This window comes from Centrocercus urophasianus, unplaced genomic scaffold (genome assembly GCF_019232065.1).
Source record: "Centrocercus urophasianus isolate 14NV4802_14NV808 unplaced genomic scaffold, USGS_Curo_1.0 seq_34, whole genome shotgun sequence".
NCBI classification, from domain to species: Eukaryota; Metazoa; Chordata; class Aves; order Galliformes; family Phasianidae; genus Centrocercus; species Centrocercus urophasianus.
The window spans coordinates 6710188-6731467 of record NW_024884911.1 but is presented as its reverse complement, the minus strand read 5'-3'; the positions used below and the strand labels follow the sequence as shown (position 1 = coordinate 6731467).

Below are 21280 nucleotides of genomic sequence, written 5' to 3'. Positions count from 1 at the left end.
TTAGCACAGGTTATCCCAGGGCTTATTTTCAAACAGAAGCATTTTTAAAGGCTGCAGGTTATCCATGTAAAAATAAACTGCTTAGACAAAAATAAAAGTAAACACCTTCTGCCTAAAACAACCAACATAACACAGAAATCCTTCTGCACTTCGTTACAGGCTTTACTCGCCTTTCCCCGTGTGCTCTCAAGTTCCATTTCAGCTTCTGTGAGAAGCCTGTCTGCCTCTCTAAGCTCCGCTCGGCGTTTGAGAAGAGTCTTCTCTATACATTCAATTTCTTCTGCAATATCTTCATGGTGTTTAAGAGATTTTTCTAACTGTAGTTCTGCCATTAAGCTTTCAGTATAGCCTTCAACAAAGTCCCTGAAAGCCCAAGAAGAAAAACAACGAATTAAGCTACAAAACGTCAGAGGCTCAGCAGCCTCCCGCAGTTCGTGTAAAACATGTAACAGATCAACAAGAATGTTAGTTATAAACGTGTCCAAATCTGCTGTCACTGGACAAAGTTTTGGCCATTTCCACTTGCTTGACCAGAAGCAGTGTGCTATTCTTACTTGCGCTTGTTACGTGTTTGAGCTGCTCTGTGCAGCTCTGCCACTTCGCGTTCCAGCTCTTCTCTCTCATGCAGAAGATCTTCCATGTTCTGACGTAATTCTTCCATTTCGTTCTTGCATTTGTGCCCAGCTGCCTCTGACCATTTATCTCTGTATTTCCGAGACCTCAAATGACGCACAGTGTCTTCTAACCTTGAGACTTCACTCTCCTACACAGGACAGCAAAATTAAGACTGATTGTCCTGTTTTTCTATTTCAGTGCTCCAAAACACATAAGCAGTTACAGATAGCAGCGACCAGACCACTAACACTGGAGACAGGGCATTCTTATCAGCAAGCTCTCTGAGATTTACAGTCTTGCCACAAGACTGCTTTGAGTTCTTAAATTTTAATCTGTAGAAGTGAGATTTCTTTTTCTTCTTTCCTTTGAAAAAGCAGACATTACAGGATGCTTTTAATCTGTTCACAACCCTGCCACCCTGTGTCTTACCAAGTCGTGATGCTTGGGTACATTGCAGTGAAGACCTCCAAAAGGAACGAGCGGGACAGTAAAGTTTGGAGGAAGAATGCCATAAACAACCTGGGCTCCCACAGGAGGCAGGCCATAGGGAACAGAGCCAGGAGCAGTGGAGCCTCCATCTGCAGCTGCAGGAGGAGGGCTGGAAGCCACAGCTCCTTGGGGTGGAGGAGCACCAGCTGGGAGAAGAGTATAGATGGCTGCACCAGGCGGTGGGACAAAGGGCAGGTCTTTGTGAGCATGAGCTTCCACGTTTCCTTCGCCGTCTTCTTCCGCTCTTCCAGCTTTAAACACAGCAAAAAGGAGGTTTTCTTTTTTTTTTTTTAAATAAGTTTTAACAGAAAGAGTTCTTGAATTACAATACAAACATTTACTTTCAGCACTGTTGAACAAATTCACCAGAAATTAATATTAAATATCCACTAATACGTATCAGAAATACTCACTAGGAACTCTAAGCACACCCACATTCATTTCACTCCTGCACACTGTGAGACCACGAGACTCACCTTTATTAGGATTTGTTTTGTACCACCTGTTTCTGACTGGTGAATAAACCCAGCACCCTCTTGATCTGGGCAAGTCTTCCTTCCTGACCTGACTACACCCTTTTCTGGGTGGGGATGTGCCAGGGCACTGTAAACCAACTCCAGAGTCTTTTGTGCTGTGAGAGGCAGGAGTTGAGGCCTAAGGAAAAAAAGAAAAAGGATTTGTTCCTATAAGATACTTTATTTTAGAAATAACAAATAAAGGAATTTAATAATTTAATAATTGTAGACTTTCTAAAGCATTGATTTTTTCCAGGCTCTACACATCCTGCCTTCTCTCATTTTTAAGCATTTTGCTGCTTTAAAGAGAGAACCAAATATAACAGTATTACTCAAATTCATACATAAGGAATTTCCCCATAAGAAATGCCTCTCTACATAACAGGATTTGAATTTCTGACCTGTGATGGTGGCACATAATACCAGTATCCTCTTCTTTTTACTGGATCTGCTATACTGGTGACGTAACCCTTCTGGCATGAGAGTGCATTTCTGAGTGCTGCAATTTCATCTTGTAAGTTGTCAATTTCATCCTTGTTACCTGATAATCAATCACACAGTTTTATAAGCATATAAGACAAATAACTAATGATACTGAACATATCCTAGTCTAAGAACTGCACAGAATGGTTTCCTGCTTGTTCTCCTAGAACAAAATCCCAGAGCTCTAAAAGCTTCTCACGTTAGTGAGGAATATGCACTGCTGCAGAACAGCTTGCTTCCCTACCTGCAGGAGACAGAGATAAGAGATTACCTGCCCCAGTGTCATCCAGCAACCATCTTAAACGCTCAATTTCTGCTTTCTGTTGCTCCACTGTGTCATTCAGTTCATCAATTTCTAACTTCTGAGAGCTCAGTGCAGTCTTCTCACCAGCTTTCCCCGTTTCGTGTTGAAGCTGTTTTAAGTTTAAATCAAAGCATTTCAATATAAATTACAGTAGAACATTTTCAAACAATCGTACATTTTCCTACAGAAATGCTCACTCAGCAAAACACTTGCACCACTTTGATGCAACAGAACTGTTCTTCCATCTCCTCATATGACTGAGGCTTACATGTGCAGCCACATGAAGACATGCAAACAAACAGGCTTTCTTCAAATTCAAACCACGGAGGGAGGTGTAGGGCAGGGAAGAACAGTGACTTGGGAAAACTTGAAGAAAAAGGCCACAGCAGGCAAGTAAACACGGCCATTTCAGAACACCAATGAACTGCTCTCCACATAGTTCACCCTCCTCGTATAACAGAGGAAACATTGCTTCAACTCACTTGTTCTTCCTTCTGTTTCAGAAGCTGTTGTAACAATTCTATTTCTGCTTCTGCTCGGGCAAGATCCCGAGTTGCACGAGCTGCCTCAACACAGAACTCTTCAGCTTCCTCAAATTCCTGAAATTGACATTTTACCTTAAGTTTAGTTTACAAGAACATCTCACAGGCTTGCAGGTGTCTCACAAAGCTTTATGAATTGCAGAGTAACAGGAGACATCACTGCTTGTCTGTGTTGGAATTCAAGAAAATGACAAAAACAGCAGTCTGCATAAACTATTTCTCCTTTAACCTTACAGCCTTTCTGCAGAGTAAATTTCAACACGTGTTCATATGAAGCCAAAAAAAAAAAAAAATCAATTTTTAAAGGTTTAAATTTATGAACTAAATTCTGTATTTTCTTTTGCTTTTTAGTCTTACATAACAATATATTGTTAATTGATCAACTTTCAATTGCTACAGAAGATAAAACCTACCTCTCTCCCACCTTCTAACTTGCAGCAAGGCAGCCTGTTAATCCAAGTTAGGTCAGACACTGATTTACAATATTTCAAGATGAGGCTGACTAAAGCAACAGCTCATCTGGCAGGATAATTAAAAACAAAGACTTGAAGCTGAATTTGAAAGCAACAAAGACGGTCTTGATTATTATGGCATTAGAAAGCACTGCTTAATTATAACTAACAATTAATTACCAACGTTGATTTACCTCAGCTCGTTCCTGATTAATTTTGAGAACAGTCCCATGAAGAGCCTGCAGCTGGTTTTTAGCAATGCACAGCTCAGCAGCCGCCAGTTTATCTGAAGTGATGATTGCTCTCTTCAACTCCTTCAGCTCTTTATCCAGATCAGCAAATTGCATTTGTGCCCTGGCATCTTCTATTTTTTTCTGAAACCAGGAAAGCAACAGGTTTCACAGTAATTTTAAAAGAAAAGCAGCACAGAATAAAGGCCTTTCCACACATCCCACGTGGTACTGTATACACAGAACTATCACAATAGTACAAGAATCAAGGTGTCCAGTTGCACTTAAGAAAAGGGCTGTATTTCACCTTTGTGTTCCTTCTTGCTTTGAGCTTCATCTTAAGAAGCAAAATAATTCACAAGTTCTTTAGATACTCTTTTCCTGAGCAGCCCAACACAGAGCACACACTCATGTCTATTCCTACCCTTTTCTCCAGGTCTTCTAGTTGAGCAAGAATAGCCTCTTTTTCTTCATCTGCCTCTTGGAGCTGTTGATCAGCCAGGCCCTGGATTTCTTCCATACTCCTTATTTTTTCACGTAAAAGTTGAATTTCATTCTCTAACTGATGGACCTTGTTCTTATTCTGCCTGTTTTCAGATTTCACCTGTACATGAAGTATGCAAGAATGAGCAACCAAAACAAAGTTTCAATTAAAACCCACCCTATTTTAATGATTTTCAGACCAACTTTTTGAAAGAACCACTAGTAGTATATCTTATACCTAAAGAATAGCAAAGCTATTCTAATCACAATCAACAGTGCCCTACACCAACTTGAGTTGTTGAACTTGCTCCTGGCAAGCAACCATGAGCAATTTATCTGCTCTTAGTAAAATTACACTTATTTGAAAGATGGAGGGAAACAAATCTACATTTGTCATAAACCTTGATCCTTCAGCTGCAACATGCATATTTTAGACAAAGCTGAAACTGTCTCAGTCTTGCTTTCACAGCTTTGATACATGCCTGTCTATATTTCTCCTGTATATCTTCCAGCTTTTCCTGCTGAGATACCATTTCCTCTTGCAATTGCCTCTGTCTTTCCCATGCTTTCTCTTTTTCCCTCTGTGTATCAGCAAGGATGCTATTGAACTCTTTCTGCAGATTTGCAAGGCTTTTCCCCAAAACATCAGCTGAATTGTGACATCTGAAAGAGAAAGCTCCATTATGGAACACAGTAACTTTAAATCACAATACTAGGCATAAAGGCAACACAGCCCAGTTCAGAAGTGCTAGTTTAAAACATTCAATGGAAATGAATTCAGGTGCAGTGCTGAATAGGTTACAGTGCCAGTGTTACTCTGCTCTGTCTTTATTTCCATTTTTTGTAGCTGGGGACAGAGGAAGAAAAGAAAAATTCTTTATTTCTAGTAGTGAAACCCAAGAGGAATGTGTAATACAACCCTCAGTAATAGAGGTGCCTGAGCTCAGGCAATGTTCTCTCAAACACAAGGAAGGTGCTAAAGGTCACGTTTGAACTGCCCCACATCACAATACACAGGATGCAGCAGATGTACCTCGTTGCTCTCATCTATGGAGCAAGAACATGTGCATAAATCTAAAACTGTTTCTATTTTACTCACTTAATCTCTCCTGCTCCTGTCCGAAGCTTTTGCTTGAGCTCATTTATACGAGCCAGGACTTCCTCAGGGTGCATCAAGTTACCCACTGCATGGCTGAGCTGATTCTGAAGATCTTTAAGCTGTTGTTTCAGGAGATTGTTGTCTCCCTAATAGATAAATACATTTACACGTCGAAAAATATTCCAACAACAATTCAGAATGATCTTACATTTTCCTTAATGAAACTATTGTGTTTATACAAGCAAAGCACAGTGAAATCACAATATCCATATGCTACAGCGTTTGCAGTTGTGCCACCTCTGTCACAGACACCAGACCAAGAATCCACGCTTGGCCAACAGGACCAAGACTTGAAGTCTGCTCTGCACATTGGCAAGCTGAGGCAAAAATTATAGTTCTAATATCTGGTGAGGATCTTTCATAAGCTGGTGGCCATTTTACCCTCTGAGGTGCATGAGATGGGACAAAGGGATTTGGTGAAGGCAAAGGACTGAACCCAGACTTGCCACAATGAGAAAAACAGATGCAATCAAGTCAGGCTTCCCCCCCCACCCCCAGTTGCACACAAATTGTTCTCTTACTGACACTGTACTGAATGAGGCTTGTGGGAAATTAAGATTTACACAATTTATCAATCCCACTGCAATATAGGAGAGCAGCCCTGACATTATTTCAAAGGTCAATCTAAACATCCAAAAGAGTCAGATAAAAATCTGTGGTGCAGGGTTTCCAGACGAGAAATTTGCCAGGCACCACTGAACTTCAGAACAAAAATTCTTCCAACTTTCCCCCACTGGCAATGAAAAAGCACACAGCTTATCAGGAACTTGCTATGGCAACAAGTACTTCACCTGCAGTTGTTTGAACTGAGAAAGCAGCTTATAATTTTCTTGCTCCTTCTCTTCTGCTAATTGTGCTTTGCTCAGAGCATTTTCTAATGCTTGCCTTTCCTTCTCAAGTTCAGCTTGCAGGGCTGACAGTTCCATCTATAAACACAAACAACCTTCAGATTAATAATCCCACCTCATCACCCAAATGTGCAACAGCTGTATTTCTTTAGAGAATAACAACAACACCCCCTAAGAAAACAAGCATCCCAAGGTAGCCCATCAACATACAACAGCTAGTATTTCTTTAGCATTTGCAGCACCAGTCACGATGATGATGTTCAATCTAGACCTGGCACAAACATGTCTTTCTCACTGGGAAACCAACAGATTTACATTTTATCAGAGTTCTACAGAGAATTTCCAAGTTTTGCCTGAAACACTACACCCAAAAGACCTGGAGGGGCTGGGGACAAAAGCACTTTGTTATGCATTATTATATATTCCTGATGGTGGAATAAGTCATTCAAAGAAAACTGAAAAATCAGCAACAACAACAACAAAAAAAACAAAGCCAAAAAAACCACCCCACCAACACCACGTTCATTTCTGATTAATGGAAACTGAGCCAAGATGCCAGTCACTGCATATCACTGCATCTGAATCCAAGAGAGGATCCCCAACAGCAGGTTAAGGTAAAATAGGAATGTGTAACTTAAAGCACACATTGTTCTTACCCAGCAAAAAGCTAGAATATAGAAAAACAAACAAAAAAGCTAGGAAGCCAGATTTCTACTTGAAACAACAGCAAAGGCCAACCTTGTTTTCATCTGCTATACTCACAAACATACAAAGGCCTCTACAAAGAGGCCACAAATTCTTCTGTCTTGCTGCAGTGCAAGGTTACACATCCTAATGAACTGATACTTCCCTCTGTTCTGGGACATCCCTAGAAGAACAATTCCTTGCAAATCACTGCACAGGCAGATGGTAAGGTATGCTGCCAGCCCAGGCTGATTGCCACTTTGGTAACATTACAGCTGTGTTCTCACCTGGCTGAGTTGTTTCAGTCTTTCCAATTCTTCCTTTTGCCGATTGGTTTCGGTGTCTCTGTCTCTCAGCTGGGCTTCCAGTTCAGCCTCGTAGGCACTGAGCTGCCCTTGGCCTCCTCTGAGCGATTCATTTATTTCTTGCTGCTCTTGAAGCAGGCCTTCAAGCACTGCTATTTCCTGGAGTTTTACATTCGTTCAGAAATACGTACACAGGAGAAACAGGATTTCTTAGATTACGTTGCCACTCTTCCCCTAGTCTTCAGTTCACTATTAACTTGAAAGCTGGTATATCAAAACAGAGATGCTAAACCTAACCTCCAAATATTTCAAACAAGACAGGTAGCATTATTACAAATGCAGGCCAAGTCACTGGTGCTGTGTTCAGACCTCACCTGAAGTCTGCACAAGTTCCAAAGGTGCAGCCTAAAGCAATATGCATTAGTCTAAGGTAGTAACATTTACAGAAGACTCGAGGATACTAAGACAGCCTCTTAAGGAACTGGATGATACATTTTGAAGGCCCGATGCCTCTGCTACTGCGCATGAACACATCTGGTAGATGTTACCATGTCAGAAAGTAATTTTGTCCAGAGAGCTGTGTTTTGCCATTCCCAAGTTTGACTGTTCACTTAATTTTAAGTTAATCCTTAGGTATCTCAATTTGGGAAGAAACACAGCATTAAATCTTACCTTTCTCATATTTTCGGCATCCATCGTAACTATTTTCAAGCTATTTCTTTCATCCTCTAGATCTGCCAATCTCTGAAGCAAAGATTCTTTATCCTTCTGCAACTCCTTACATTCATCATTGGCCTGTTTTGCTTGATGCTTAACGCCTTCCAGGTATTCCTGTAATCCAATTATAATGCTTTCTAAATCCCTTTTCAGTGCTTCATTTGTTGCTATTTGACCTGCAGAAATGCAAAGTGAATTGAAGGTACTGAAGAAACCATGTTTACTTACAAAACATACAGAACTGCCACTACTAATCTTCAACTAAGTAGGTGAACACACAATGAAAACAAGCAACTTGAACTCAAGCAGGAAGTGCTTGTGCTGTGTTTTAAAGGCTAGGATTTTCAACATCGCTATTCCTGACTACTGGAAAAGTTGAGCAGAACCTGCAGTTCTTTAAATACCTCCCTCCATACACACATACTTCCATGATGGCACTTGCTACTTTTCTGCCTAAATCATCTTTAAAAATCATATGCTTTTCTGGGGCATCAACTCTCACACAGACGAGGTGCATAGTGAATAAATACATATTAACATTAATGAAGTACCTCACTTAAATCAGTTTAAAATACAGAGGAAGAAAGTGACTCACAGAAAAGACACTTCCGTGAAGGCTACAATGATCCAAGTGAATCTCAGCTAGCTCAAGAACTAGATAAGAAACTGCTTTAATGTTTCTGAAATTAGCATATTTTGACATTATCTCAAGTCTAAATGAAAAAGCAGCTCCCTAAGGGTATTGAAATATCAGTACTTCACTTGTTCAATTAAAAGCAGAATAATTCTTCCTGATGTAACAACTAAATTGCAGATGACAAGAATGTGTTCAGAAAACAACCACTCAGCTCACACTTGATCAAGGGCCTTGGTACCTCAGCATTTTTATCAGCTCAATTACATTATTCTAGATACAAAAACACTGTAAGACATGAACAAAAAATTACCATCAGTGAGCTGCTGCTCCAAGTCCTTGATTTCCTCAGTTTCCTTAGCAATCCTAGAAAGCATTTCATCCAGGCGAATCTCGAGCTGTTTATACTGTTTGTTCATCACCTCAATCTGCTGTTCTTTACTTGCTTTTTGAGCTCTCATGTGAGCCTGTAAATGACAGTTGGAAAGGCCAAGCAGAACTATGTCAGCACAGATTTGAAAAAGTCAGCTCACATTTTAGCTCAGTTCTGCAGTATCTCACTGATACTCATAGAAGTGACCAGTGCAACCCATCTTGTGGCACTTGGTTCTGATTGTTTTCCTCTTTGCTACTTCAAAAAGAATCCCAGATAGGAAAGCAGCAGCATTAGGCAGTCCTGCCCCCTTGCTAAGACACGTTGTATAAGGTGTGAGCTTATAAATCAGGATTTGTAACTACTACCTTTCTTCCTGCTGTACTATTTCCTCTTTCAGTCAAGAACAAACATGATTTCCCCCAGAAGCCTTATCCTATCATCGTGCATTGCCTTCCCAGCACAACGTGTCAGGTCACCACCCAAAGGAAAATACCATGAACATGCAGCAAGTCAGTCTAACTTAACAGCCAAGTTCTACTTCAAGCTGAACCACTTCTGTATTTCTGAGAAATGCCCCTGTTCCACAGCGATTCCATAGTTCACACTGATTTCATCAGGACAGCACATGTATTTTGTATGAACTTAACCCATCATTTCAACTGTGTACAAAACCATGTTATCAATGCAATATGGTGCTACATGCTTCCCATCAGACAAAATTACAAGCAGTTTAAATACCACAGAATTCAGGAAAGTACATTTATACTGTCATAAAAAACAGCACTTTTCTTCTTTCTTCTTGAAAAAGAAATCAAGCTAACAGAAGCGTGCATTCTCAAAATGTTTGCTTGTAAAGTTCCTCCTATAACAAAGCAATTGTTCAAGGGAAAAAAAGTAGATTTCTCTATTTTAATGCACTGAAAGCTACTTTTAACCCTTCCATCAGCACAATTCAACTTGCCACCTGTTAATAACAAACTACCCTTCAGCTCTCAGAAGTGAAATTTCAACAAGCAGAAAGCAAGCCGAGGTGCTGCTGCTGCTGAGTCATTTTGCCGCAGCTGCTGGATGTCACAGGAGCCCTGTTTAAAAACAACAAACACTTACAGCTTTGCCTTTGTCTCCTCTTCCTTCGGGATCACGTGCAGGGCCGCCCCACCCCCGCTCTAAAGTCAGTCCGATCGCCCCGCCGCCTCCAGCACGATACCCGGCATCGCCTCCCGCTCCTCGGCCGCCCCAACAGCAGGAGGTAGCGGGGGGCCGAGGGGAACCGGGAGGGAGCGGGGAGCCGGGAGCCGGGAGCCGGGAGCGGCCCTCCGGCACCAGCGCGGCGATTGGCCGGGCCGGGCTTCCTGCGCCGTGATTCGGAGCGCGGCGGCGGGGGCGAGAGGGGCCGGGCCGGGCCTGGGCTCCGTGCCGAGCGCGCCCAGCCCTGCCGGCCTTAACGCATTTTTTGAAAGTGGCTGCGCGGCTCGGCTCGAAACGGGAACGGAGCTGAAAGTCGTTTTGACTTTGTGTGCGTCAGGGTGTGAAGCCGGCCTGAAAAACTCCCTGTTTTAAAAAGTGTGTTGTTTTAAAAAACGAAAAACACAGTATTTATAAAGAAAAAATTTCAATTTCGTAGTTGTGTAAACATTTGCCGTTGCTGAACACAGTAAGTAGCTCAGATATCATTAGTTTTGCTTCTGTGCAGCACAAAAGAAGGTGGCTGTAAAGCTATGGCAATGCCTGGTGCCAGCTTTGCTCCCTAACTGCAACAAGTGGCCTCCAAGACACCGAGCAGCCTTCCAGGAACAGCAGGAGGACACGGGCAGCACAGGAGGTTATTAGTCCCTACCAAAGTGCTATTAGAGATCTTTTCAGAATTAGAAAAGATTTTACTGAAAGCAGAAAACTTCTGCTTCCAAGGCTCACAGCACGTCTGTACAAATCATAAAGACCCAGTTCTTAAAGCGTGAGCAGCTTCCATGTGTGACATGCACTGAAATTGCACGTTGCTCAGTTGTTGTACAATTACTTGGTTTTAGGTTTGAGGAGTTGTATGTATTCTGAGTAACAGCTGAAGCAAGTTCTCCTAACTGCCACAGACATTGCTAAGTAGCTAAATAATGTATAATCCACTTAACTACATTTCTCAGTCTGTGAATACAGATAGCAAATGAAAACTGAAGATTTTGGTTTTACTCACATGTCTTGGATCTTTAGAATTTACAGCAGCAAGAGAACTCTTCAAGTCTTCAAGCTCTTTCTGCTTCTTCCCTATTTCTCTTTTCTGATTCTCCATTTGTTTCTCCAGTGCTAAGGCTTCCTCTCGTAGCTGATGCAGTATTTGTATCTTCTTACTTAGCTGCTGCTCCAAATCCTCCCTGTTGGCCTGTGAGACCTGGGGATGGCAGCAGGAGGTTGGCTGAAACAGTTATACTGGAAACAAGAAGCTGATCAAGAAGCTATTAAACCAGCTTAGCCCAACAGGTTGTCTGAATATGATCCAATTATTTGGTTCTTCATTGCACATATGTACAATGGCCCCTTAAAAAAGGATGGGGAGAGAAAAACTGTTTCAGACACTTTTCCCTCCTATCCACATAGTAACTCCTTTGCGTACTTTTTTCTGAGCCAGAGCACCCTCCAGTTGTTGCAGTTCCCCTGTTACTTCCAAAACTTGTTGCTCTGCTTTTCCTATTGCACTTTGCAGCTCTTCTAATCTCCTCTGTGCTGCAGAAAAAAAAAAAGCCACACGTATGTTTTAATGTGCCATACAACATTGACTCATTTTTCACTAATCAGCAAAATCAGAATGCGTTTTCTTTAAGTGGTGATAATCAAAGCTAATCCCCATTACTCACAGAGTAGACCCAGTTTTTAATGTGAATGACACCAACTGACAGATCAGATGGGAGACTCCCCTGGCATTCTTTTATATCATCAACTGTAATTATTACAAGATTTTTTGCTATTATTTTAAGATAATTCAGTATGAAACACTTTTGACCCCACGATATCATCAATTACAGGGTTGAGAAGCAACAGCAGTTACAGCCTTTGACACACTGTTGCCATTCTCTTGTCAAATACATGTCAACAGTTCCAACAGTAGAATAAGTACTGCTATATGTACTTTTTTTAATATTTAAAAAAAAAAAAAAAGGCTTACCTGAATGAATCTTTTTTTCTTTACTCTCCAATTGCTCATCTAGAGTTTGAAACTGAGGTTCCAGCTGTGATTTCATACACAGATCATTTTTGTCTGACTGCATTTTTCCAGTTCCCATTTGCTGAGCTTTACTAGCAATGTAGCCTTCTGTTATAAACATGTTTCTTTTGTACCTGGCCTTACCAATGTATGGGCTTTCACCAGGTACGCTGTCAAGCTCAACATCCTGCAGTGTTAAAGCAATACAGCTGTTATGTCAGCTACACATCTGCCTCAGAAACAGGGTTGCTGTCAGCTCACAAAATGCATTTAAACACTCTTACAGTGCCATTAGAAATGAACAGACTATTAGCAGATACATTTGTATTTGGGATGTGCTCAGTTTGTTGCCAGTGGTCAATAATGCAAGAGGGTATTTCACTTTTGGAGAACTTAATGTTTTAGATGTAGAAGTAACATAGACCATACTCAGTCCATTACACTGTTACACTTAAATATTTCAACTTCGCTAATCGTGAATGATGAATTTTTTTTAGCTATGTTTCAGTGGGCTTTGTTTCTTGTGCAGACTCTCTCACCAATCATTTTAATTTTGCAAGTATCACAGAGGTTAGCTTCATTAATTGGGTGGGAAAAAGGGGGGAAAAAGGGAGAAATTCTAAGATGTTGTTTAACTGAAGATCATTCTGGCTTGTACAGTTTTTCAGACTGAGAGGGCCTCCAAAATTAAGGCAGAAATGAAAGCAATCATTTACTTAACCATTAATAAGAATGAAATTATTGTTCACTGACTCTGTTCAGCTAAAATGTACATGTACTAATTTTCAGCAAGTTAAAGGTCACTCAGGATTCACTTTAGATCAAATCATGTAACCCATGATTTTAGAATGAGATTTTTGTGTTTTAGAACTCCTTGTAGACCTCTGTCTATTAGAACAAAAGAAAAACTATGGAAGTTTGGTATTTTCCAAGCAACTGAAAAGAAAGAGAAAAAGAAATCAAAAAGATCCATAATTTTAAAATTATTACCTCTGATGGAAAATAGTTTAATGGCTCAAATTTTGCATCAATCTTATAAAATGCCAGTTCCTGCTCCAACTCATATTGCTTCTGGCAAGCTCGTGTCAGCTCCATTGTTTTCTGCTTTAGCTAATGAATCAGTAAGCAAAGGAAGATGCATTCACTGAATTCTCATTGTTATCACACACCATTCAATTCAGAACACTGATTTCAAAACAAAGTTCACATTAGAAGAAAGATGGTGTATTTTGGGTCGAGGATATCACAAAGTGCCACTTCATTACAAGGTGCAACATGACAACTAAGAGCAGACAAATTCCACAGTACAACACAAATGATCACATGAAAGGTCTCTTAAGTTTACAAGCATGAGAGGTTTGAAAGAAAATGTCTCTAACTCCAAGGAGTAATTTGGGTACAGACCTTTAGCAAAATCTATACTGAATATATTTACTGTTATTAATGAGAAATGAGATCTTATTTCTAACAGTCTTAAGCTGTATAAAAAAAAAGAAGTATTATCTCCATTGTCACGTGTATAAAGCCTAAGCATTTCATTTTAGTTTAACTTTGGGCTAGTTAGGAATTTTTTATTATTATTATTTTTTTTTAAAGAGGTCTATCATGTGATTCCCTTTTAAATCAACTTTCTGTGCTGAATACCTGAGGGAGAACATGCAGTAATACTCCAATAGACAGTGGAAAGCAAAACTACTGGAGAAAAAGAAATAGGTAAGACTGGAATAAAGGAGAGAAGGCTTAAAGAAAGATTTTAAAGAAACATGTCATGCAAAAACAAAACAACAACCAAAAAACCACACAGTGAATACAGTCTCACCAGACCTCTATACAACATTTCTACTTTATTAAACATGCAAAGAAAGCCTTGAAATCAAAATAAGCATGCAGCCCAGGAGCACAGCGGGCTACCTTCAGTGAGGAATAAAGGCTCTGCGGAAAGGGACTGTGACAAACCAGTGCACAGCTACAGGGAGAGAGAAGCAAGCAGAGTTTGTCATCCAGAGGATAAGAGGGGGCTACGCTGCAAAATATCTGCTGCCAAATCTCACTATACTGAAAACTGCCTTTTAGGAATAGGCCGCTGGTTAGCAAGTATGTTCAACACAAGAAAGAGCTACATAAATATTAGCAGTAGAGAATCTGAAGGATAAACGACAAGGCTAACAAGAAAGATTAAAAGCCAAACGCTGCACTCCCAGAAAGTCATTCGCAACTGAGTGTTCTCCAGTCAACAGGAGTTTTTAGAGCTACCAATGAAAGACAACTGTCAGATGCAAGTTTTAGGATGATGTAAAGAAAATACAAGAAAACGAATACACTTGGCCTGGAAAAAGAAGCATTACTAGAGTAGAACTTGTATGCATAGCTTGTTACTATAAAAATAGTGAACCTTTTCCCCCCCTCAATACAGCAGCATTTAAAGCTCTGAACAAAGGAGATTCAGTACACAGATAATTTAGAGCAGCTTAATCTTTTATCAAGTAAAAAAGCCTATTACTACAGACAGAAAGTTTCTATAAACTATAAATTGTGAGACTGGTACTGATTGCTGGTTCAGTATACTTACTTTTTCCACAGAAGGAATATTGAGAACACTCTTTAGTGCCTTAACTTACGTCTTCCAAAATACTCGTCTTAATTCTTAGCATAATCCTACAGCCATTTGAGTTCTCCCACTGGCATCTGTTTCTGATAACAAAACTGTTCCAAATAAATGATTATCTTACCAGTTCATTTTTGGTATCCACATCCCTTTGTAGATCTTCACAGCTTTGTTTCTGCTGCAAGGTTTTTTCTTTTAACGATTTGTTGACCTCATCTTGATGGTGAAGCTGCTCAAGTACTTTAGACTGGTTAAGTTTAAGGTTCTCCATCTCTTGTATTGCATTCTCTAACTCCCTCTCTAATTTTTCTATCTCTTCTGAAAAACAAAGTAAAAAAACCCATTCAAACAGAACTCTTTTCCAGCTAAATTCATTTGGTGTCACTTACTGTAGTTCTAATACAACATTATTACCTAAATCAAACCTCTGTAGAGCTTCCTGTCTGTCACGGTTTGTCACTGGCTGCCCATCCAAGTTTTCCAGTGCTCGCAAGTGGAATATGACGTACAGGCGGTAGTGAGGCAGGCTGGCAACTGGATTACCAGCAAGGAACAGAGAAGTCAGATCTTGTAGAGGCTTCAGTTTAGCTACTTCATGAAGCTAAATGAAAGGCAAATGGTACAGTGATTAGACATCCTTCAACAACAACTAACCCACACATCACTGAATTTGATTGTATAAGATATTACAAGGTAGAGCCATAGCAAGACTAAAATAACTGCCTAAAAATCAACCTGTTTCTACCATTAAAAAAAAAAAAAAAAAAAAAGCAAAAAGAGCAAATTTCATCAAGATTGACTTTGGGAAATCCAAGATCACAGAGCCTGTGGATACACCCAACTTCCATTCCTTCCATTCCTCCAGACTAGTTCATGAGAAAGGAGATTTTATTAACTGAAGAAAGTACTCAAAGCTGGTTTATCTTTCTTCTTAAATACGATGGCTATTTCAGAAACTGTACTACTGACTTAATTTCATAGACATTCTGTTTATATAGAACATGGAAATTAACCTGGACCACAGAAGTAAATTTAGTCATGCCCTAAATACAAAAACAAGTATATTATCTGCAGGTCTCCCAAAACTTGAAATCAACTTATTAAGGGACACCACCACATGAAAAAGGCATCACATCTGCAAACTTTTCCCACTTCTTCAGGAAGCTGTAAGATTTTGAAAAACAAAGCATGTTTACACTTGAAATAACTAGAAAAACAGGAGAGTTTATCCTTAAGAACCAGCTTTGGTAGGCTCACAACAACTGTACTAAGAGACACTGAGTGATTCAGAGTAGGTCAAACAACATAAATTTACCAGTTCATCAAAAGACTCTTCCTTAAGTGTGATCACTTACTGATGATACTTTATTCTGTTTCAAGTTAAGGATGCGCAGGGATCTCAGTTTCTTCCCTACCCACACAGGAATGTGCTCAATCTCGTTCCCTGCAAGGTTCATCTTTTGTAGGTTACGTAAATGTTCCATGCCCTCAATCTTACTGAAAATAAGAACACAAAACTCATTGTGAAGCATATAAAAATTCACAGTGCAATTGAGGCATTATGGTTAAGATATGGAAAATCTATTTCAACTAATTACCATTCAAGAAACAGCAAACAACAGCACTGCAACAAACATTGTAATGAACAATGGATTCACAGTTCAAATGAAATTAGAATATCTTGCTTTCACATATTATGGTAAGGCTATGAACAAATAAACCCAACAATTTTACAGCAATGTTCTATTACAGTGACCAAAGTCTCTTTTTTACACCTCTCCACTAAAAACTTATTTACATAAGTGATTATGCCATTTTAATATACCCATTTTGCTCTTCTTATCCTCCAAATGTAGTTGCACATTTACGTGACACAGCTGAACCAAAATAAACATTTTTTCCATATAAAAGCAAGAATCAACTTAAACTGATGCTGTAAAGAACTGCTTTTTAAGTATATTCATTAAAATACTGAACTGCTTAGTGAGGAAAATGCTGGGTTGAAGTTTCCCTGGGCACTAATCTAAAGAGATGAGTATCATAAAATGGGGTAGAAAATGCTCATTGCCTTACTCTTCTTGAAGTAAAAACCAGTTGTCTACAATGAAAGTCTGAAAACATGCAGCAATAGCTAAACACTACTCTGACCTTTTCAATTCCTGTTAAATGAGGAAGTTGTATGAATGTAAATGTGTAGAAATGCTTGTTTACTTCCTACTGTTAATTTCTCAACCAACACTGCAACTTCTCTACAAAGTTGATCCCATGTAAAGATCAAACTTAGTAACTAAAGATAGTAAAGGAAACAAAATTTTACTATTGCTTCAACCATTTCTCTTCAACTTTCGATAACAGAAAATACAGCACTTCTCAAAACTCCTTCTCCTTCAGATACGTTTTGAAGATATTAAAAGCCACAAGCTTCTATGAAATGAAGAGTTCACTGAAGCTTTATAGTCTTGACATGTAACTGATGGGAAATGCTATTTAGCTGTCCATACTTCTCAGCTCCCACTCAAACAATAACAGTGTCAGCTCTGTCATATCTGGAGTTTTCAAAGCTTTAAGCAGCATCTCTGCTTACCTGATCTTGTTGTAAGACAAATTGAGTTCACGCAACTTCAACAGCTTATCCAGCTTTTCAATCTTCTCTATTTGATTGTTACTTAGATTCAGTCTCTCTAGTTTAGAGCATCTTTCCAAATTTTCTATGTACTGAAGAACAGAAGATTCACCCCTTAGAACTGCAGCTTTAGCTTTTTCTTTAAATGAGGCAGATTTATATTTTTAACAAACACATTCATTAAAAAAGTGCATTATTCTAACATTAATCAGTTTCATTGTTGAATTCAAAAAGTCTTAAATTCAATGTTCTGTAATACTGGAGAAAGAAAACTAGATTTTAAGTTTGCACTGAATCAGTTTCACTTATATTAAAGGGAATTTGCTATTAAAAAAAAAAAACAAAAACCACCACAATTCAAACCCTAAAAAATTAATGCTGTAAACTTCATTGTAATTGATTCATGGTACCTTCTTTTGCACAGAAGTCTCCACTGACATTCTATCATTTTTATTTTGACAGAAGCTGATTATAGAAGGAGGCCAACAGAGCATAACTATTTATATCCACTTACAAACACATCTTTATTTGAATATGCTATATACACACACATATATACACACTTTGTTTTATTACCAGTTACGTTCAGTAACTTACCTTGAATTTCTTGTCCCCATCCTTTGGAGAAGAAAGATTCAGTGAGCTTATATATGCCAAATTTTCCTGTTTTGACAGACTTTTTATAAGGGGTTCTGTAATGTACCGAACACCTGGACTGACACCATTTTCATCTGAAATTAAACAGAGAAACTACCTTCAGCGGTAAAAGAACTGGTGACTGTTATATTCATCTTGTACCTCACACTGAATACAGGAAAAGCACTGAAAATTATTCTCCCCCACATGAGAAGAAACAGCACACCTGAAGCTTTTACAGGAAATGACATGTTAGAGTATGCGGGTGTATTCTTCCGAAAATGACGCAGTACATATTGCCCATCTTCAGTGTTCTTCTCCCCCTGGAGCAGACTTCAAGGAGTGAAAATCTTGTTTTCCTATACAGATCCACTATTATTTTTGTTTACACATTTGCGCATTAAAACAGCAAAGCAAATTCTCATGTTTCTTTCCAACAAATCATTTATCTTTAAACCATTATCACAAAGTTCACAGAACATGGGCTTTTTGTGGTTTTAGTGCATACTTTTACCTTCATAAAACTTAGATTCAAAAGCAGCTTCTACATTTGCTGTAGTATCAAGCTGTTGATTCTGCCATGCCCTACTTTTGTGAGCAGGTGGAGAAGCCTGTTGGCTTAGGGGAGATGATGATCTGGTGCCTGAACCAACAGAAGACATCGGAGTAGGTGTCCGAAAAGCTGACATCTGTGATTTTCCACATAGTTCTTTTTTTAAGTAGCTTTTCTTCATTGCCAAAAATACAGAATATCATCGGATCAGTATCTGTAAGGAAAGAAATAAACATAATTACCTGCATCAGCTGAACTCTTAGTGTTTGCTTGCCAACAGAAGTACGTTGTTTAAGAATTTTAGGTGCTTGTTGACAGTTTGAGACAACGCAGAGGTGATATTTGAAAAGTTGTCTTTTTAGGATAAGAAATATTTCTAGCAATAATAGGCTGCCAAAAAACACATTCAAACTAGTTCTCCAGTGGGTGACAGCTTCCATTCTTCAGGGGCTAACATGTATCTAGAGGAATGCTATAGCTGTTTACTTCTGCTATCCCAAAGCACAACCTTCATCTGGGTAACTGTATTGCAATTTATGGCTTACAGCGCCTGGAGACACTCAGCTCAGAGTAACATAACTGGTAGAGAACAGGAGACAATTAGGATCCCAACTGCTTTTACTAAGGCTAGAAATCACCAAACTGCAGCTAAAAAAAGCAGCTACAAGTAAAAGAGAAAAAAATAAAATTAAAAAGAAGTCTAGCACTGACCCAGTGTTTCCTTTCCTACCAACAAGCTGTCCTGTGACTGTGTGGGAGTTCCAGAGAACTGTCAGTAGAAGCTTCCACCAAAGAAGAATGTGGTTTCCCCAGGGACAAGCACAGAAAGAGCCACGCTCTGCTCTGAGTCCTTCCTCATAGCGACCATCTCCCAGGGACGGAGTTTCACCAGGACAAGCAGAAAGCACACTCTCAAACATCCTTTCAGAAGCATATGCTATTGTGGGAACTTCGACACAATGTATAAGCACTCATACTACAGAAAGCTGATAAGATTTTCTGTCATTTAAATGAATTGTTTCACTGAACCTTTATAAATAAGAAAAGAACGGAAGTAAAAGCCACTCTGTTCAGTCTTACTGTGCGGGGACACTGCTCATCCGGGCCAGAGGAGATGGAAGATGGTAAGACCAAGTGAAAAGCACCTACGGGAAATGCCTTCGTGTTTTAAGGAAAAGCAGTCAGGTATTTTAATGGGATTTCTCAGAAAGTACTGCACTCCAGTGATGCAAAGGCCAGCAGAACTCCCCGTTAAAGGACGGCAGTCATGCACGGGTACAACCGGGCCGTGGCCGCGACCCCGGGGCGCACCTCGCAGGCAGCCCAAGGGCCCCACAGCCCACAGCCCGCCCACAACTGACGGGAGAGCGACCGCGGTGCTACCCCCAGCCCCGTTTGCGGCAGGACCGCTCCCTCAGCCCACGGTGACGCGGTGGCGCTCGCTGAGGGGATGGCGGTTCCCGCCGAGAGCGGCCGCTCTCAGGCCTCGTGCTGATTACCTGGGTTGACATGGCAACGCCGCTTTGCCGCTTCCCGCTCGGCGTCGGAGGACGAGGTGGCCTCCTAGTGACCCCCGTGCGAAGACTCCGGCTCTCAGCGGCCCACCTCTACCACCTCTACCGCCTCCCTTCCTCCTTCGAACAGCTGGCGCCTTCGCCGACCGCCAGGCCCGAGGCGACGCGGCTCCTTTAAGAGCCCGGCGTGAGGAGCCCAGCAGCCGCCATTTTGTTTGGTTGTTGGCCGGCGATGGGTGAACGGGATCGGGGGCGGGGCTTCGTGAGGCCACGCCCCTCAGCGCTTTCCCGCCGGCATGTCCGCGTCAGCGCGCGCTGAGGGAATCTGAGCGCTTGCACGCTGCTCACCTTTAGGTGTTTTGTTTTCATTAGAGCCTGGCTTACTGCATACAGAACGAAGTATTTGCTATTAATACTGCTTTTGTTTTATATGTGCGATATGCGCGTATCGCGTTTTAGCCTCTAAAATTGCTTTAGGTGGACTTCGGTGAGGAGCCTCGTGAGTAGAATCTACAATACTCTGGTCACGATGAATGGGAAACAGCTAAAAACACATCGTTTTCACGCAAGTGCTGAAATAAAGGTCTCCTGACGGTCCTGGCCTGTGTGTGAGCTGAGGGTGTGTGTGCAGCTGTGAAACAGAACTGTGAAACGAACCTGAAGAGGAGTGTGGGAAAATCTACCACGGAGTTAGTAACTAACACAGGTTTAAAAATGCTATTTTAAAATGTTTTTGGAACTTAAAGTCTTACAGCATTATTTATTATTATTATTATTATTATTTTTTTACTTTTCACTCTCACAAGCATTCTCCTAGTTCATTAATTAGCAATAGGTACTAAAGCCATTGATTTAATGAAATCACCACCTTAACATTTCATAAGCTTATATTCCATACCATGATGTCCTCCTTCTTGTTGATAACTTTGGGTAGTTGTGAAGCCCACGTTGGCTGCCTCCTGCTTTGTTTTCATATTGACCAGAAATAGCTTTGTGCCAATCTTTCCCGTAAGAGCTCACCCAGTGTTTGTTTAAGCTTGGGCTGTGTTGCACAACTTCAACTTAATGTTTCAGGTTATTTTTTTTTTTTCCTTAGGTCCTATGTTTACATATGAAGTGTGGAAAGGCTTTACACCAAAGGTTTGAATTTTGGTGGTTTTTTTTTTTGTTTTCCTTCTTTTTTTTTGCAGATACATTTTATGGCTGTAGGTGTTGTAGATATACCACCCCCTAATTTTTTCACATTGCAATGTATGTACTCAGAAAGTTGTCAGTCAGGAATACCAGTAGCTAAAAGGAATGCCAGCTACAGGAATACCA

General features: G+C 40.2%; 1 protein-coding gene across 6 annotated transcripts in view; it reads right to left on the bottom strand.

Moving 5' to 3' along the window:
• CNTRL (centriolin) overlaps positions 1–19964 on the bottom strand; it is a 30356-nt gene extending 10392 nt beyond the window's left edge. For 4 of the 6 annotated variants that reach the window (XM_042830659.1, XM_042830660.1, XM_042830661.1 and 1 more), the window contains exons 1-25: positions 18408–18660; positions 17855–17988; positions 17219–17349; positions 15990–16131; positions 15049–15235; positions 14759–14952; positions 13020–13139; positions 11991–12216; positions 11442–11551; positions 11025–11219; positions 8774–8927; positions 7782–8002; positions 7092–7268; positions 6064–6198; positions 5213–5358; positions 4596–4776; positions 4055–4234; positions 3595–3774; positions 2889–3005; positions 2374–2515; positions 2021–2160; positions 1581–1758; positions 1045–1355; positions 555–763; positions 171–363 (exon numbers count right to left, since the gene is read on the bottom strand). In XM_042830659.1, coding sequence (XP_042686593.1) covers positions 171–363; positions 555–763; positions 1045–1355; positions 1581–1758; positions 2021–2160; positions 2374–2515; positions 2889–3005; positions 3595–3774; positions 4055–4234; positions 4596–4776; positions 5213–5358; positions 6064–6198; positions 7092–7268; positions 7782–8002; positions 8774–8927; positions 11025–11219; positions 11442–11551; positions 11991–12216; positions 13020–13139; positions 14759–14952; positions 15049–15235; positions 15990–16131; positions 17219–17349; positions 17855–17988; positions 18408–18627 — 4323 coding nt within the window. In that variant the 5' untranslated portion in view covers positions 18628–18660. Of the gene's footprint in view, positions 1–170; positions 364–554; positions 764–1044; positions 1356–1580; positions 1759–2020; positions 2161–2373; positions 2516–2888; positions 3006–3594; positions 3775–4054; positions 4235–4595; positions 4777–5212; positions 5359–6063; positions 6199–7091; positions 7269–7781; positions 8003–8773; positions 8928–9943; positions 10104–11024; positions 11220–11441; positions 11552–11990; positions 12217–13019; positions 13140–14758; positions 14953–15048; positions 15236–15989; positions 16132–17218; positions 17350–17854; positions 17989–18407; positions 18661–19945 lie in introns of those variants that run through there. The other 2 variants (XM_042830664.1, XM_042830663.1) reach the window with 2 other exon arrangements.
• Positions 19965–21280: the final 1316 nt, after the last annotated feature.